The sequence below is a fragment of the Mastomys coucha genome, unplaced genomic scaffold, assembly GCF_008632895.1.
Source record: "Mastomys coucha isolate ucsf_1 unplaced genomic scaffold, UCSF_Mcou_1 pScaffold21, whole genome shotgun sequence".
Classification (NCBI taxonomy): domain Eukaryota; kingdom Metazoa; phylum Chordata; class Mammalia; order Rodentia; family Muridae; genus Mastomys; species Mastomys coucha.
Window position 1 is genome coordinate 46,697,022 of NW_022196904.1, and position 19,295 is coordinate 46,716,316.

Here is a 19,295-nt window from a genome sequence, read left to right on the forward strand (position 1 = left end):
TGGGCCATAAAGGAAAAAAAAAAAAGATGGTATGAAGTCAGCAGAGGGGATGTGGAAAATTCTAGGAGAACTTGGAAGGGGAAATAAGGAACAGATATTGTCAAAATGCATAGTATAAGTGTATGAAAGCTCAAATAGTGTATAAATAAAAATAAAAAATAAAAGTTAAAAAGCTATTGGTAGTGGGGAAAAAGCTTTTGTCTACTTTTTACCACTTTTCCTTTGTTACAATTTCAGTTTGAATAGTAGTTTATCATGAAAACATCTATTGCTTTTACAGAAGGACCAAGTGTCGTTTCAGAGCACTCAGGGCAAAGACATTGGGTTGGAGAGTGCTCCATACCAGAAGAAACATGGCAGTCACTCAGCACATGTGATGTTCCAGCTTCAGCTCTCCAGTTGTGCTGGCACAATTCAAGTCTCTGGAGCACATGGGTAGAATCCACTTGTACTCCTCAGGAAGCTCCTGTGTGTAACCCTGCTGCACGCAGCGTGTGACCCTGCTGCATGCAGCGTGTGTGACCCTGCTGCACGCAGCGTGTGTGACCCTGCTGCACACAGTGCAGACAGCAGTGTGCTTCTCAAAGAAAGCAGTTTCTCAGCTCCAGGTTTTGCAGCTGTGGACTTTTCCAACAAATAAGAAGGTGGTAGTATTTTTCACACGTGGGCATTTTCCAGTCACAAAATTAATTGAAAAGACAACCTAAACCACTTATCTTGGCCACTATATTGTGTTAAACCAACTTAATTTCTATCTCTAGGTTTTTCCTTAAGAATAGGATAATTTTTTATTTTTTTCGTGAAAAAGTCTTCAAACTGTGGTAAATGTTGAGAATCTCATGCTCGACTAAATGACCATGTGACTCCACATCTCAGCTATGGTTAATATTAAGATCATCATCACATGGAATAGGTGTAGCTAGAGAGGGAGTGCTCTTGAACATCAAAAAGAAGGACATAAAGGAAGGAGCATGGACTGCTCTGAGCCAGAAGCAGCGGGCTAGAACGCCAGATAAATCATAAGTCCTCTTTCCTACAGGGAAAATTCATTCATTCTGAAACTGAATGGCCCTACAAAATTTGAGCTGAATGCCTTCAAGAAAGACACATTACCAGAAGTGTGAGACAATGCCATGATGCCTATGGTCCTGTCTCATTGCTGTGACCAAATGCTGGACAAAACAGCTTAAGGGCCAGGTGGTGGTGGCTCATGCCTTTAATCCCAGCACTTGGGAGGCAGAGACAGGCAAATTTCTGAGTTCAAGGCCCGCCTGGTCTACAGAGTGAGTTCCAGGACAGCCAGGGCTATACAGAGAAACCCTGTCTCGAAAAACAAAACAAAAAAAACAAAAACAACAACAACAACAAACAAAACAAACAAACAAACAAAAAACAAAAACAAAAACAAAAACAAAAACCAAAAAAAACAAAAAAACAGCTAAAGGAAACAAGGGGCCATTTTGACTCATAGTGCGGTTTATCATGGTGGTAAAGTTATGACAACAGGAGTGTCAGGCAGTGGGTCAAATTTCACCCGCAGCCAAAAAGCAGAGAGAGATGAAAGCTGTTAGTCAACTTTCTCCTTTTTTTTTTTCTTTTAGATATTTTCTTTATTTACATGTAAATTTCTCCATTCCCAGTTTCCCCTCCAAAAAACAAAGAAACAAACAAAAACAACCAAAACAAGCCCCTGTTGCCTCCCACTTCCCCATGCCTGCCACCCCACCCTCTCCCACTTTCTGGCCCTGGCATTCCCCTACACTGGGGCACAGAACTTTCACAGGGCCGAGCTCCTCTCCTCCTATTGATGATTGAATTTGCAATCCTCTACCATACACATGCTGCCTGAACAATCAGACCCCTCCATGTGCAGTCTTTGGTTGGTGGTTGAGACCCTGGGAGCTGAGGGGTTTGCAGCCCCTTAGGATGAACAACAATATGAACTTTCTCCTTTTTATTTCATTGGGGATCCCAGTCCATTGAATGGTGCTACCCATATTTGGGTGGTCCTTTCCAGGTTACTTAACCAGATTGAGAACCTGCCTTGTAGACATGCTTAGGGATTTGTCTCCTAGGTAATACTGACAATCAAGTACCATAATCTCTTTGAAAGACCAACATCGTTTTTTGAGGAAGATACCACTTCAGGAAATATAAGCACAGTTTTTTTTTCTTTTTTTCTTTCCAGGTCACAGTTCATGCCTGTTCATCACCCAGAATTCATAGCTACTGAAGATTCTTGGGAAAATGATCTTACTGCCTGGGAGCAAAAATGCATGCTGGGTAAAGAGGTTGCAGATTTGTCTGCGTTGGTCTCCTCAGAGAAACGGGATCTTGCAGGCAGTGTCCACCTTAGAGCCCAGGCCTCCAAGCTTGGGTAGGTGGATGGGGAGAGGCAGCTCTGGCAGTAGATAAGGGGCTGTGTGTAGCTTTCTGTTTGCCCTGAGGCTTGACCATGCTTCACCCTTTCAAAAGCCTAAGGTTTAAAGGAGGATGAACGTATCCTGTTTAGCTAGGCTACATTTTTCCCCCCAGTATTATCTGTCCTTTCCTCAGGGGAAACACATAGGTCAGCCCTGTAAAATCAGCAGAGTCCTGACCAAGTCACAAGGCCGTCTGATGAAGTACCCAAGTGAGTTACATTTCCTATTCACCCTTTCCTGCTTATGAGGCTGGCCAGCATCTTTTTGACAAATAGAATAATTGGGTTTAGAGAACCCTGTGGTGTTTTCAAATTTACTGTCTCGTAGAATTCAGTGTCCTCCTGTGTGGTAAAAAGTGGGAGCCTTAGGCTTCTAGGGCATGGATGGAGGGATGTGTGTGGGAGAGCTAAGAGGATTTTCTGGCCTCAGGAACTGCCCGCAGAGTGTCTTTATTTTACATAATTCATCTGCTTCACTTCCTTCTTCACCTATACTCATTTGGAGAAAGTTCTCCTTAGGTCAAAGTGTTTGAAAGCCCATCTCTAAGGAAAGACCAAGGCTTGGGAGCTAAAGTCAGTAGTCCTCATTTAAGACTTGAAGTGGCTGGGTGACTATGACAGGGCTGTGTATGGCTGTGCAGTTACTTCCTGGGACATGGCATCCCTTCACTCCATAGCCTTCTGTGGGTTTATTCAAAGATAATGTGGTGTATGGCCAAGATTCGATGAGACTGTCCATTGTTGGAGATGTTGGGTCACTGTGCTAGCTGATTGGCTTTTTCTGAAGATACTGGAAAGGCTGGTAGACTCAGTTTTAGGCCTCAAGTATATTTATGTATGCTTATAGAGGTCCAATGCCAAGTCATTGCCAAGTGACCCTTTTGGTCTCTGAACACTTGTGGCAGTTATGCAGAGGAATAGTGGCTGGGATCCTTTCATCTTGACCATGAGTTGTCTCTTTCTAAGCTGTTTCCTAACCATCGGCAGCAGCTTCTTCACCATGATCGCTCTCAGCTCTTCTCTTAGGCATATCTCTGGCTCACAGATCTGTTCTGAAATTTTACAAATCATGAAATTATGTTTGGAGATCTGGCTACAGGGTCATTGGAGGAGAGGGTTGAACTCGGTCATTAACTGTTTATATAACTCTGAATGAGATAGGCCCACTCTTGGGGATAAACACAATCAGAAGAGAAGAGCATGGAGAGTGGCTTATTTCTCAAAGAAGGAAGACAGTGGGCTATTCTCAAAGCAGCATCTCAAGTAAACCCAACAAGGGGCTTCTTTAAGGGAACAGTAGCAATTTCATCAAGTAAGACTCATCTTACAAATGTCTCTGGGCTGGAGGTTCTTCAGCATGGCAGGCACTTTGTAATAGGGAGCCCATCAGAGGTGACCACTTAGACATAGTTTATAACTAATTATGAATCTTTATTCTAGCCAATTGGGACCAAGCAAGGACTGAGGAACCTGCATATAGCCCCGAATGTCGAGAACATGAGATTTCTGAGGGCAGAATCTAAGTCCTGGTATCTTGCTTAGCAGTTTCAGCATAGAGGAAGGGACTTAGAGTAAGCAAGCAGTTTGAAAGAAGCTAAGATAAACTGTAGCTGCAGAGGGTTCTGCACTATCAGGATAAGAAAAGTTAGCTAGGATGTCCTGACCTCAGGTTCCTAGAGTAGCTCTGAGTAATTTCCCATTGGATTCTCCATCAAGGGGATCAGATTCTAGTTAAATATGAAATGACCTCAGCAGGAATACAAGCTGGAGGAACCTCTGCATTGTCTTGTTCTATCACAACTTCAGTGTCATGCTTCCTTAACATCACCTGCTCAAACCCTGGTGGACAAGGAACATCTCTGGGCAGAGACTATAATAAAATGATTTTTAAGTGTACACATGGTGGGACTCATAGCCCCAGCTGCATATGTAGCAGAGGATGGCCTAGTTGGTCATCAATGGGAGGAGAGGCCCTTGGTCCTGTGAAGGCTCACTGCCCTAGTGCAGGGGAATGCCAGGGCTAGGAGGCAGGAGACGGTAGGTTGGTGAGCAGGGGCAGTGGGAAGGGAATAGGCAGTTATTCAGAGGGGAAAAGGGGATAACATTTGAAATGTAAATAAAGAAAATATCTAATAAAAAAGTTTGGTTTTGCTCACCTAACATGCCATTGTGAGAGTATTTGCTTTCTTATAAGTTTCTCTGAAAGGCCTGTCTGCAATTGAAAGCAACTTTAGAGGCACATCTGGTCTTCTGAATGGGTAGCAGATTTCTGCAAGCATATACTAGTATTCCAAAAGTGCCTGTGGGGTTGCTAGCAACAAGTCTAGATAGTACCAGGCATGAAGAGCAAAGACATTGGCAAGAGATGATTTATTCTGATTTGTCAGCTCTGCTGTCCATCTTTTATGTAAAACATATGACACCTGGGATATCTCAACTATACTTTACACTTTAAAAACAAAAGCCATTTAGAGTCCCAACTTAAGAAGGATGCAGCAGGACAGAATTTGGAAGTGTGAAAGGATTATTTGTCAAATCGTCAAGTCTAAGAGAATGCACAATAAAAGTTTACCGTTTTCAAATTTCCAGAATGACTTTCTAACACATAAGGAGCTGAACAAGTGAACAAAGTAACAGGAAGCTGTCCCATCAAAGACTGTCTGGCTTCCTTCATATCCCAAACAGAGGTCGGTGCTCTGTGTGACTCAGGACCTCCCTGTTCTCTTACAGGTGCTGTGTGCGGTGGATGAAGGTCACAGGCTTGTTTGTTTTCGTGGTGTTGTGCTCTGTGAGTACCAAGGTCATCCAGAACTGCTATTGGAAAAGTGTGGGTCCTGGGAGCCTTCCAGAGTGAACCAGCCCTGTGTGCTTTGGGGCAGAAGGCAGTGGGGACCTAAAGTCTGGGACCTCGTTTATCACTGACTAGATGAGCTTCTGACTTCTTTGAAGGGGACACTGAATGTGCATGGACATGGCAGGCTGAGGGGTGCAGACAGAAGCCTGCCCTGAGCAGCTCTGGTTGGGCTTCTGTGTGTAGGCAGGAGTGTGTGTATCTCTCTGTAACAAGTAGTCTGCAAAAACTGACACATCTCATTACTTCTGCCTGAATGACACTCAGCCCCTAAAGATCTGTGTGGGAGGAGGGTCCAAAACTAGGCATGTTCACGACATCAAATGGATACAGATATCCGGGACTCTGGAAACCTTACAGTTTAATTATGTTTTGGCACTAATGTTCCCCTGGATTTTTACTACACAATTGTGTGATTCTGAAGCCTACACTGAGAAGAGATTGAAGGGTTGTTGTGATCAAAGGATGGGGTCAGAGTTCATCAGTTTTTCCTTGGGCCCCAAAGACAACTTGAGCTCAGTCTTTAGGCTTCAGGGTTACTTATCTATTTTTTTTTTTTTTTTAAATTTGGGAAATGGACTTTTTGTTTTACTTGTAGACACATCTGAAAGAATTTGAGAAACTGCTTTGAGCTCCCATAGTATGGCCTCTTCTCATTAATTTCTTTAATCGATTTCTTTTTTTAAAATAATGTTCTTTGCAATTTCCACAAACATGTTACAATGGTCACTGAGATCCACTCCTCTGTTCTAAATAGGAAAATGACACATATGCACTTTGACAGTTTAATTTGTGGCTGGATATTTAGGAGCTGTCAAAGCATACTTTGGAAGTGTGAATCCTTAAAATTGGAAAACATCAACAATCAAGGCTCATTGTAGCTCTGATAGGTCGATGAATAAAAGTAGTTTTACATTCTAATGCTGTTAGGGCAAGCTGGTGAAATATGGGTGCATAAATCACACCTCTATTTTTAATAGTCGTCAAAATTATATACATCCTATGGTCTTCATATTATAAATATATAATTAAAATATTTTTAATGGTTGCAGGTTTTATTCAGCCTGTATCCGGATCAAGGAAAGTTCTGGCAGCTGTTGGCTGTGTCACCGCTGGAAAACTACTGTATCCAAAGTATGCAAGGGATAGCAGTTACCTGTGGCTGAAATTTACAAGGCAAATTAAAGAGGCTGGAGCACAGACTGTCAGAGTCAGTAATCCTTCACATGTACTCTTTCTTCAGGATGTACCTGATAGGCAGGCGCTACAGGCTTCTCAAAGGTCTAGTGTCATATGTTCTGTGCGCATCTCCCCTTTCTTCTAGCATTTCAATACAGATAATTTCTATTGGCATGTCTTCAGGTTGTGGTTCTTACCTGTGACCATATCTTCTGTTCAGCTGTTGTTTTTGTGCCTTCATTTTCTCTTGCCTTGGAGTCTATCCTATATGAAAACCATCATATAGGATAGTTGGATACTGAATTCCATGGTGCTTTTAAAGGTAGAGACAGACCACATCTTCACTTCTGCACTACTTGGAGGGTCGATGTAAACCTAGTCACAAATCAGCTAGTGTAGGGCATGTTGGAAGCCTGAGTGAATGTAGTGTCTGACTTGAGTATGGCCATATCAAGAACTCTAATGCCTGAGATTATGGGAATTGCATACAGATATTGACAGTGTGCGCAAAACTCACAGCTGTAGCTTCATCCTTGGGCATGTCTGCAACCGGAGACTCCTTCCCTACAGAGACCTCCCACTGAGACTAGCTAACTCTTCCCCCCACTTGTGCCTCACTTAATAAATGTGCTGAGTTTCTGGGTTGTATAGTTGGCGTCCTCTGTTAGAGCAAGCACAGCCCAACTGATGCCAGCTTTTCATGTATGTGTCTGTCCTTTCTTCATTCCCAATTTGCTCCAGTCATTTCCAGGAACATGCCATGCAGAGCGTGGTGAGTGGAGCCTTGGAATAGGGGCTCCTGACTACGAGAAACCTGAATAGTTTGTCAAGTGCACACTCCTGAGAGAAGCTTGCAAATAAAGGTAATGAGAAAGAGAAAGATAAGAGGTGGATACAATTCCAAAGACTGAGCATAAAACATGGGACAAATGGAATCTAGAGACAGGCAGTTAGTTATACACTGGTGCTTTGTGGGGAGATTTCGAGAAACCGTGGGAGTAAGATACAATATTGTATCTTCATCAGCTTTTAGATTATGTTCAGGGGATGTGCCTTTAGTTTCCTGAGAAATGCACAGTAGGTTTGCCTGCTTGGGAGGAAATGGGATGGCTGAGGGACCCTAGCATATTCCCATGTTCGCTTTTGGTTTATGAATTCCATCATTCCTTAGATCAGCAGCTGTTCCCTCACAGGAGGGAAGGCTCTTTAGAATTGATTCCTGGGGAGTCCAGCCTCATAGGCCTTGATGCTATTGCTATGAAGGGCTGACAATCAATACATTATCCTTAGTAAACTTACCAACATGTTAACATAGCCATCATAAAGATACAGAGAGCACTGCCCAATAAACAGAAAAAACTTTGTTGCTGAGATTCACCAGGGCCTAAAAGAATGGTACCCAGGCTCATTGCAGGGGTGGACCCCTTACATCTTTTATTTATTTATTTATGTATTTATTTATTTATTGGCAATGGCATATACTTTTTGTTACCATGGCCCTGTAATGTAGTTTGAGTTCAGGTTTTGCAATATCTCGAGCATTGCTCTTTCTGTCTTGTATGATTTTAGTCATTCAGAATCTTTGTGATTCATATGAAATATGGGTTTTTTAACTAGTTCTATTAAGAGTGTCATTAGGTTTTTGATGGGTATTTGCATGAATCTGCTTTTAGTAGTACAGCCATTTTTTCACATTAATTTTGCTACCTGTGGTCTTTCCATCTCCTAGGATCTTCTTTAATTTTTTTTTAACACCTTAAAGTTTTCATGGTAAGGTCTTGGTTAGATTTATTCCCAGGCACTTAAAAATGTTGTTCTAAATGAGGTTTTTAAAAACAATTTTTAAAAATTGTCCAAACGTTCTCTCTTATAAAATAAAAAAGCTAATGCACTTAGAGAGTGAAATTCCCATATGTATTATTATATAACTTTAGACAATTTTGTCGTTTTTCTACCTGTCATCTATATAGCTTATTTTTCAAGTCCTTGTGAAGGTGTCTCTCTCAGGTTTCACCAGGTTTACTACAGGGTTGCTCTGCCATCTGACTAAGCCTTTGCTCACTTCCTTGTATTTTCTTCATTATGGGAAGGGATGCCAGAGTTTCACTTGGAGAAGCACTTCCCTATGAGAACACTGTGGAGCTAAGGTTTTGGAGGATTTCCCTCCATCTTACTTCCTTGGGTGAAAAAAATCTATGACTTTCCTCCGCTATTTTCTGTCCCCCTTTTCCTTCTTTTTTAAAGTACTGGCTTCATCTTCGCTCCCAAGACTTGGATGTTGTGCTCCCTACCACTGGGTGACTTTGTGGCAGATGGCTAACATTCCCAGTGGACCTGCATAGTTGCTGGACCATGTCTTCCATGAGGCTCACAGAGGGAGGAGGAGAGGCATCAGAAGGCAGTTGATGATAATTAGTGCTGTGCTGGGACATCTTGTGAACACCAACAGTAAAACCCTGCTCACTTAAGCATCCTGCACAATCATAGCAGTTTAGGAGTAGAATAGACATCAACAGGTGTCATGATTGGAATATGCTTGGCCTAGGAAGTAGCACTATCCAGTGGAGTGTCCTTGTTGGAGTAGGTGTCACTGTGGGAATGGGCTTAAATACCCTCAACCTAGCTGCCTGGAAGTCAGTATTCTGCTAGCAGCCTTCAGATGAAGATGTAGAACTCTCAGCTTCTCCTGAACCATGCCTGCCTGGATGCTGCCATGTTCTGGCCTTGATGATAATGGACTGAACCTCTGAATCTGTAAGCCAGTCCCAATTAAATGTTATCCTTATAAGAGTTGCCTTGGTCATGGTATCTGTTCACAGCAGCAAAACCCTAAGACAATAGGTAAAGCCTTCTTATCCTCCTACCACAATGTGACACAAAGCTCCTCACAGAAAGTCATGCGTGCTAGTCTCTACCAACGGGCCCACAGCCTGTCTTGCCCAATTGCCCATGAGTTTTTTGCAACACAGATTACAAGAAGTTCTATTAGTTATTTCCTGGGTTCTTGCACATTTGGATAAAGGAAGAGATAGAAAGAGATGGGAGAGATTGGGGCAGCCAGGCTAGAGGGCAGGGGTGCTAGAGGATTTAGGACTGTTTGTGAGAGGCTGATTCTAGCTTCATGTGGGCTCCTTAGAACACATCCAGTGTCACCACAGATGTCCCATGGCTCCTGTCTCCAGATACTAGGCTCTCAATGCACAGTGAAGGTTTCTGAAAGCTGCTGGCCTGTAGCCTCTTGGGCCTTAACCGAGTGAGGAGGTGGGTGCCAACTTGGTTTTGTGTGCTGCAGAGGATGTACTTAGCCTTTCTACAGAATGCACTTCTGCTAGAATTGAGGGAGGGGCTCTAATAGCAGGTTAATTATTTTCAGCAAGAAATCACTCAAAACACCCAGAGATAAATAATAATAAAAAATCTCTTTAGTGAGTGGTTGACTATAGCCCCTAGCTCAAGGCTCCTTCATCCTGAATACAAATCTTCCATAACTTATATATAAGTTTGAACTATCACTTTGCACTCTTACGTACACTTTCATGTGTAAGTTTCTTTTAGGTTCCTGTCTCCAAGTTACACTTAAATCAATTAAACATTTTTACAGGGACAAAAACTGTAAGTTCTAGTCATTTTGGACAAATGGGGGATTTACAGAGCAGAGAGATTGTTGGGCCAGCTGTTAACCAGGGTCATTCAGCCTGCCTGGAGAATTATGTTCTACCTGATAAGGGGCCCAGAGCTCAATAAATAGCTGTTAGCCAGGGTCATCTCTGAACTGACAGAAAGCATGCTCATTGACACTTGTTTGTCATTTTTAATTACTTCTTTCCCCCTTTAGGTCTAGTATGTTGGTGAGGTATGACTGCGATCTTGGGATCTTAGCACTTGGGAAGCTGAGGTAGGAGGATTATAACTTCAAGATGAAAAATCTGCTGCATGCTGAGACCCTGTCTTAAAACACCAAAACAAAGAAATAGGCAGACAAGGTATGTGGGGTGGAATGTGGTTCTGACCTTCAAGGGCAGTTCTTAGAGGACTAAGCAGAGCCTGGGTGTTCTCTTCTCTTGACCTCTGCTAGCCTTCCTGGTTGAAGCTGAGTCCAGAGACACGGGATGTGTGCTTTGACAGGAAAGGCTCTTGGATAAAGAGCTGCTGGCCCTCTGTTGGGGAAGAGCAAGGCTATATCTTCCTTGTGAACATCTGCGTCCTGTGAACATCCTTGTAGCAGTCAGGCTGTGTCAGCTCAGTAATTGCAGGGTTTATTTTAGAAACCTGTAATTGCAGGCACCTGAAGTTCTTTGTCCCTGAATTGTTCCCTATGCTTGTTATGGGAGCTGATGGCAAGGCTCCCAGGCCATTATGTAAAGGAGCAGAGGCCGGTGACCCTTTACCCACAAGTTAATAGATTTGACACCCCTTTCTCCACCCCTGCCCTCCCTTCTTTCTCAACACCTCACCCTTTCTTTTTCTTCTTCTCTCTTTCCATGCTCTCTTCCACCCCTCTTCATACCTTGAGCTGGAGAGCAAGCAGTAGATGTAGAGGAATGAAAACAGTTTCCCCCATTGCTCTTTTAGTCCCAAATAGAACCCCATAAACTAGACTAACAAAACACAGACAGAACAAATATGCACACACACATATATACACTCACAAATATACCCACATATATATCTATATATATCTCTATATAGCTATATAGCTATATATATATATATATATAGCTACATATATATATATATATGTATGTATGTATTTGTTAAACAAGAATTATTTTAAGGGATGGCTCACATTATTGTGAACGCTGAGAAGTCTACTTGCAAGTAGAAGTAGAATTCAAAAGGCCTGGGTGTTTGGGGTGTGATGATGTGTGTGTTCCAGTCTAAGACTGAAGGCCTGAGACTAGAGTAGGAGATGAAGATCTGTGCTGGGAGTGAGCAAGCTGACCAAATCCTCCCTTGGGGAACATTTTCATCTGGATTCAGAGGGTTGGATGATACCTGCTATGTTGGGGAGAGCACTCAGCTTACTCCAGGGCACAAGTTCAAATGTTAATTTTTTTTCAGAAACACTCTCATGGGCATACACTGTAACTATCATTAAGCAAATACCTGGAAATCTTGTAACAGCCAAATTGACCCCCAAAGTAACTATTTCAAAGGAAGAAGGGATCCTTAGATGGTGTCAGGGGGAGGACTACTTGCAGGCCAAGGAAAAGACTAAAATTAAGGCCCATTCCAAAAAGAGGGTCAAAGCTTGACCAACCAGGGAACCTAGACCTGGCAATACTGAGTCTAATGTTTGATGGCTCCATAGCAAAGTGAAAGCTAAGCCTTTGAGGATTCGACAGTATAGGTGTCAGTAAAGGCTCTGAGACTGCCCCCTGCCCCGCATGGAATGTTGTCTGCTCTTCCAAAGTATCTTCTTATGTCTTCTTCCTTGCTACAAGTCTAGACCTTGGCCCTGGGACAGCCAGCAGTGGAGTGGAGGAGGAAATTTCTGTCCTCAGAGGAAAAATGAGAGATGAGAAGGCACAGGCCAACAGGACCTCTGAGGATGATTTTTAGAACTCCAAGGGGTTGCTGAGTGTGAACACCCTAGCACAATGTGGAACTTCGGGTTGAGCTTGGTGCCCTGGGTACGCAATGGGCAAAAGAAAGGTGACTACATCTGTAGGGCTCATGCACCTTACGTTTTTGTATTCTCCATTTGAATGGCTAACTGTCCGGTGCTTTAATTTACCTAGTCATCTCCCTGCTAGTGCTTTCAGACCCCCACAAAGACTCACTTGGTTTGAGAAGTTGTGGAATTTTTAGGAGGTGTGGCCTCCTGTAGGAAGGGGTTCAGCGGAGTGGGCCTTGAGGGTTACAGCTCAGCCTCTCTTTCAGAATAATTTCACTACCATGGAGCCACCCGGTGTCTTGTCTTCCCCATCACGAAGGACTAGATTTTCTCAAACTGATAGCTCGAACAAATTTTCGGCTCTCCAGTTTGTTCTTGTCAAGTATTTGTTCATAGGTAGGAGAAGAATAACGACTACACCTGAGAACAAAGGCTTTGTTTTACTCTGCTGTTGATAAATACCCGAATACTAGGGTGAGAAGCCTGCTGCAATTCTAAGATTTACCTCAAGGTGGCACTGTTCTACTTTCTGCTGTCTTTCTGACCATTCCGATTTTTTTTTTTTTTTCCTGTTAATTTATTTCTCCCGCGTTCCCTTCACGAAGGACGAGGACACGAAATATTCCAGTCTGGCAAAGCAACAGGGTCTCTCTGACTTTTTTCTTTGTAAATTCTGTTCCATGTGTAAGTTTCATTTTCCATTTGCCCCTTCTATACCCAAGTATCAAGCAGTGTAGAATAGTTGTAACACAGATCACAGGCTTACCAAACTTTTCCTTTACTAAAGATTCTTTGTACAATTTTTAAAAACAGTATGGTTTGAAGATTAAAAAAAAAGATAAAAAGGAAAAGGAGTTATTTACTAACTGGTTTCCCCCAACACACAAAAGAAAACCCTTAGGTATTCTGCCCCCTGTAAACCAAGTGGATTTCTAGGAGCTGAAGGCAGAACAAAGGAACTGGCCATTGGAACACCCTAAACCCAGCAAGCTCTTTCTGAAGTCTTTGGAGAGCTGGTTCGAAAATGCCAAAGCTAGCCATCCTGCGCAATCTCCGATTGTACTTACACACTTTCACAGTCCACGACACTAGGACCTAGCAGCAGAGGTGGGAAGTCCTGAGAGTTAAGATACAGCTGAGGAGTATGGGCTCCCATGTTTGTGCAACACACAGGCAGGGAGGTAGGAGCTGAGAAGGACACTATACAGTGCCCACTGTCATGGGAAGAACTGTGAAGTGGAAGGAGCCTCTTTTCCTGATAGGCCCTGCTTGACCAAGAGCTTGACCCTTCAACATACATTGCTGTGGACACCTTTTTTTTTTTTTTTGCCAGTTTCAGAATACTTTTAATTCCCATCATGATTTCTCACCTTATTATCAGGGGTTTGATACCCTGTAACTTGGAAGTAGGTATGGATTCATTCATTCATGGGGGGGGGCACCCAACCTTCTATGGGCCCATGAACTTGGATGGGAATTTTATGCTGGCTATCAATAGTGTATGTAGGAAGACAGTCATGAGTACCGGGTAGATACCATTCAGAAGTCAAGGAACAAGCACTCAACATGATGGAGCAACATAGAACCAATTGTCTGTGTAGTGGTGAGGGGCTTGAGTGGTAAGTGGGCCGAGTATAGGGGTTGGATCAAATAGCTGGATGTACATTTGATGTACACTGTGTATGTGTGTGTGTGTGCGCGCGCGTGCGCGCGCGCGCGCTTGGGGAACGGTAGGTGTTCCTTTCTTGTTCTGTGGTTCACCTTGATGCACCTTCAGCTGTGAACCTCACTGGCCACTCGGACTCTATGATGCTTCAGCTGGACCTGGCAGGAGCCTTAATGGCTGGTGGACCAAGTGGCTCAGGGAAAGAAGAACATATCATGGTGGTGGTGGCCCAGACAGACGCAGTGGGCAACAGACGGCGGCGACCACAGCAGGTTATTACTTCCACATCATTTGAAAGAAATTGTAAAATCTCATTACATCCTATTATAAAATGAGTTTCCTACTGAATGGATTTGATGGAAGCCAAAAGGCAGTAACTCCATTATTAGTGAAGCCATTGATACTTATCTTTTGCTTTGGCATTGAAATTCTTTTTCCATGCCATTACAGTCAAGTTGCACTTGCAAGTTCTTCATGCAATAATGAAAAAAAAAAAAAAAGATTACTAGCTTATTCAGGGAAGCATTATGGACTTCAGCAGTTTTTGTTGTAAAAAGTGCAATTCAGTTAGAGACTCACCGGACATCACAGAGCACAGGTGGATCCCACAGCTGCATTGTGATGGTGGCTATTGCTAAGCACAGAGGTTCCTGAGTCCTGAGTCTGTAGGCCCTGTGCAGAGTCCCACCTTCAGCTCCCATTCTGCAAATGCACCTGGGTGCAGGAGGAAAACCAGCAGTAATCAGAGCTCGGGCATCAAAGCCTTGATGCTTGTCCATGAAGCCTCACCTGTCCCCAAGTTATGTCAGTGACCCCCCGCTGGATACCCACAGGAACTCCTGCATGGAAGGTGTATCGTATGCTCAGGAGTTTTCCCTAATATAACCAACCATCAGAAGGAAACACTATTTGAACAAGACTGTACTCCTTACATTTTCCTGATCTGCAGATCATAGTCTACAGGGCAAAAGTCTAATTATTCCCAGGATTGATAATTGACAATGGCTGGTATAAACCAACATAGTAAACTATAGAATGATCATAAGATAGACATTCAGTTCCCAGTCAAGGAACACAGACTGTTGCAGTGAAAGAGGGAGACACAATGTGTCTACCCTGTGCCTGTTGATTCTTGTGCAGAAGACAAGGGGGTATAGCCTAATGCTTGGCATGTGTATATATACTTACATGGTAGACTGTAATAGGTTGACACCAGCATATAATGTATAATAATCAAATCAGAATAATTGACATTGTTAGTAAAGGATGCTGACATTGAGAAACCTCAGAGTTTTCTCATATATGAGGTTCTCTGCAGAGACCTATTTGAGAGCTCTTGTGTCCAGTTCTTCCCATCTGTGGGGGAGACTCCTGTCCTCCCACTGGAAGTTTCTTGCTGGCTTAGGGTAGGTTTGTCTGCAGCAGCTGCTGTTCCAGCTCAGCGCTGTGGGAGGAAGCTGCTGTGACACAGAAGCCAGAAGCAATTCTTTTTTTTTTCTTTTTTTTGGATACAGGGTTTCTCTGTGTAGCCCTGGCTATCCTGGAGCTCACTTTGTAGATCAGGCTGGCCTTGAACTCAGAAATTCACCTGCCTCTGCCTCCCAAGTGCTGGGATTAAAGGCATGCATCACCATGGCCCAGCAGCAGAAAGCAATTCTAAGGAGGCCTTTTTTTTTTTTTTTTTTTTTTTTTTTTTTTTTGTAAGTTGCCCGAGAGGACTAAAAGAGCCTAGGACTCAAATAATTCCAATAACTTGTGATTTATTTTACTCATAAATCAGTTGACATTCCTCATCCACAGGTTCTATATTCAAGGATTAGATCAACTGTCATTTGGAATATTTGTTAAAAAAAATATGTCTGCACTGAATATGACCCCTATGTTACGTGGTGGCTATTCCCAAAGACTGACTGTCATTTCACATTTTGGATTGTACAGATCACTTACAACTGGACTGTCCTTTTAAATCCAAGAAGTGAGCATGTAGTGGTGAGCAGAACCTTTGAAATACTGAGCAGGTAGGTTTGAGTTTGGGGACAATTTTTCTGGGTAAGGCTTACCATCTTCAGTTTGTCTTCTTCTGGTATATCAGACTATCCACGGCTGAGTGATTTATAAGGTATAACAGTTTATTTATCTACTGTTCTGGAGGCTGAGAAGTTTGATAGCACCAGGCCAACAACATCTTGGCACTGGGGCCTTTTTGCTGAATCCGATGGCAAGACTGAGCCAGCCTGCGAGCCTGGGGCACTCTTCTTCCACAGACATGGCTATCATGTGAGGACTCACTTAAGAGCTCAGGAAACTCTATGTACCTTTCCCATACTCTCTCCAAATAGTATCAACATATAAATTTGCAGGCTAAGGACTTTCTGAATGGCACAATCAAACCATATCACTTGCTTAAAGAAGCTTAGCCTACAGAAGACCAAACATGGACATGTGTGTGATACATGTTTATAATGCTTTAAATGATCTGAACAAGGTACTCCTACACTCACTGAAGACAGCAGGTGCAAAATCTCTGCAGGTCACAATGTGACCATCCTGGTCAGGACATAAGAGGATTGACTTCAGTACCCACTGTGAAGCAAAGGCATGTTTTAGTCAATGTTCACATTTTTTATTATATTATATTATACAAATACTATATCAGTTTACATAAGGGACTGGAGTCTCCTGGTTTTGATATCTTCGGGGGGTCTTAGATTCAATCTCTTTTAGACCCTGGGGAATTTTAGGCTTCTTTTGTTTTATTATATAACTAAAAGCACTCTATTTTTGACCTCAATTCCTGGTTCTTCACAGTCAGTTAGATACATACCCTTGAGGGTTGAAGCCCCACACATACTTATTCAGAGCTTAAGAGACTGGGAATCTGACATCTAGCGGATGACAGGGTTAGCTTCTTGGATCACAGATGTTATCTTGTTTTGACTTCCTTGCATGTCTGTGTCCTGATCTCTTCTGAAGGACATATGTCTCACTGAATTAGCCCTACCCTTATGATTTCACTTCCATTGTGACTCCCTTAAGAACCATCTTTAAATAATCACATTCTGAGGTATATGGGTAAATTATTCAACATATGAACTTGGGGTAGGAATGGATACTACTAGGCCCACCAGAGTTATTACTGAGTGACTTTTACAAAAGAGCTCCTTTTTCTGCATGTTGCACTTGATTATCCTCAGGCCTGCCATCTTAGGCTCTGTTCAATACTATTGGGGACTAAAGTTTAAGTAGCTGGTGATGCTCTGTATTAGCAGCTGTAGTACTCCTGTGCTGATGAGGGTGAAGAAAATGAGGGGCTTAACCTGTTGCCATTGTGCAGGCTAATTGTTGGACTGGCACTTGCAAAAGGCTAAAAGAGCTCTTGTTGAATGGCCCAGAAAGACTTGTGCCCTGTGTCACAGGCCTGTACTCAGGGCTTTTCTGTCTCTGAGGTTATGCATTGGGCCGAATGACTTGCTAGAAAGGATACCGAGGAAGTATACTAACTATTCCTTTTGTGTCCCTGACCAACCTCAAGGTATTTGATTTATTTTGTAGGGAGGCTGTTTCCATCAGCATCCAGGCCTCTCTACAACAGACTCAACTCGTTCCTCTCTTGCTGGCCCATCAGTTCCTTGGAGCAAGTGTTGAAGCACAAGTCGCGAGCGCGGTGGCCATCCTTGCAGGGGTTTATACTCTGATCATATTTGAGGTAACTACCATGCCTGTGTTCTATGGTCTACCATTGCTCATGGTCAGGTCAGCTTTTTGGATGCTTTGATAAACTCAAGTTTTATTTAGTCAAATTGGAAAGGAGTAATTCCTAAGGATTCTAGGTAGGAAAAGCAACCCTGCCCCCAAATACTTGCTGAGTCATGGGCACTGTCAAAAACAAGAGAGGTTGTGAGAGGACCAGAAGAGCTTAGTGGGATGTCTGTACATGGCTAGTTATGTACTTTGTAGTTGAATTTTTAATGTTGAGTTTTGACTACTTGGGATATAAAGGGTTTGTTGGCTGTAAGTTTTGCAAATATTTTCTTCTAGGGTGGCTTATAAAGTTTGTGGGTCTTATAGATCATGATTTTAGTGTTATGTTTAAGAACGTATTGCTTAACTGTAGTTCCTTAAAATATTTAAAGTTTTAGCTTTGAGCTGGTTCTTGAATCTGGGTGAGTCATAGATGCCCATTTTCAGATTCAAGGATGCCCTATTACCCCAGCAGCATTTATTGAGAAAGCTTTCTCTTCTCTTCTGAACTGTTTTTTTTTTTTCCTGTACATTTTTTTTTAAAAGTGATTGAAGGAGCTGAAGAGATGGCTCAGTAGTTAAGAGCATTTGTTGTTGTTGCAGAAGACCTGAGTTTAATCCCCAAAATTCACATGGAGGTTCACAACTGTCTATAACTCCAGTTCCAAGGGATCTGATCCCACCCCCCTTTTTTGTTTTCATGGGCACCAGGCATGTACATGGTGCACAAACATACATGCAAGTAAAACATCCATGTATATAAAATAAATAAATCTAAAAGTATTTAAAAAGCAATTGGAGTTTTTGTGGGGCATATTTCTGGATCCCCTGTCCCAGCACATTGGTTAAATGCTTATTCATCTCTGCTCACACTGTCTTGTGATGGCAGGTGTATTCTGTCTTCATACTGGAGAGAGCATCTTTCCCTTGCTGCACCTCTCCAAAGTTGCTCAGTACAGTGGCCATTCTTGTTCCATATACACTTTATGTGCTCTTATAGTCTGTGAACATAGTGTATCTCTTGATTGATTTTTTTTTAAATCATTGCACAGGTCCTATGACTTTCTGGGTTAGTTTTGTATACTGTCATTTTCCTGATCTCATGGGAGTACTTTTTTTTTTTTTTTAACTTTTACTTTGTTATGATGAGAAAAATTACATGATTTCAATTTATCTGAATTTCTTAACATTTAAAAAGATATTTTAAGTAAATAGAATTAAATCACATTCTTGTTTCCCTTTTGTACCACACTCCTCCCAGAGAGCCTCCTTCAATACCTACAATATCTTTTTTGTCATATTCCTTAAAATTTATAAAATATTATAACAATGAAAATGAGTATTGTAAAAGTTGTTTGATATAAAACAACAATCAATTTAACAGTCTTATGTAGATGCATGTCTACAATAATACTGAAAATACATACATTTTTTGCAATATAAATTTTAAATAACTCCAAACATATTGTACTGGCTAGTTTTGTGTGTCAACTTGACACAGGTTGGAGTTATCACAGAAGGGAGCTTCAGTTGGGGAAGTGCCTCCATGAGGTCCAGCTGTGGGGCATTTTCTCAATTAGTGATCAAGTGGGTAAGGCCCCTTGTGAGTGGTGCCATCCCTGGGCTGGAGGTCTTGGGTTCTGTAAGAGAGCAGGCTGAGCAAGCCAAGAGAAGCAAGCCAGTAAAGAACATCCCTTCATGGCCTCTGCATCGGCTCCTGTTTCCTGACCTGCTTGAGTTCCAGTCCTGAATTCCTTTGGTGATGAACAGCCATGTGGAAGTAAGCCAAATAAACCCTTTCCTCCCCAACTTGCTTCTT

The 19,295-nt window shown here is 42.4% G+C and overlaps 1 protein-coding gene across 1 annotated transcript in view; it reads left to right on the plus strand.

Annotated features, from left to right (window-relative positions):
* The window catches only part of Oca2 (OCA2 melanosomal transmembrane protein), a 272,921-nt gene that overhangs the window by 37,236 nt on the left and 216,390 nt on the right, over positions 1 to 19,295 (plus strand). The window contains exons 4-9 of the mRNA XM_031386823.1: positions 2,189 to 2,377; positions 5,153 to 5,210; positions 6,326 to 6,398; positions 13,847 to 14,007; positions 15,674 to 15,753; positions 17,288 to 17,441. Of these exons, the coding sequence (XP_031242683.1) occupies positions 2,189 to 2,377; positions 5,153 to 5,210; positions 6,326 to 6,398; positions 13,847 to 14,007; positions 15,674 to 15,753; positions 17,288 to 17,441 (715 nt within the window). The remainder of the gene's footprint in view (positions 1 to 2,188; positions 2,378 to 5,152; positions 5,211 to 6,325; positions 6,399 to 13,846; positions 14,008 to 15,673; positions 15,754 to 17,287; positions 17,442 to 19,295) is intronic.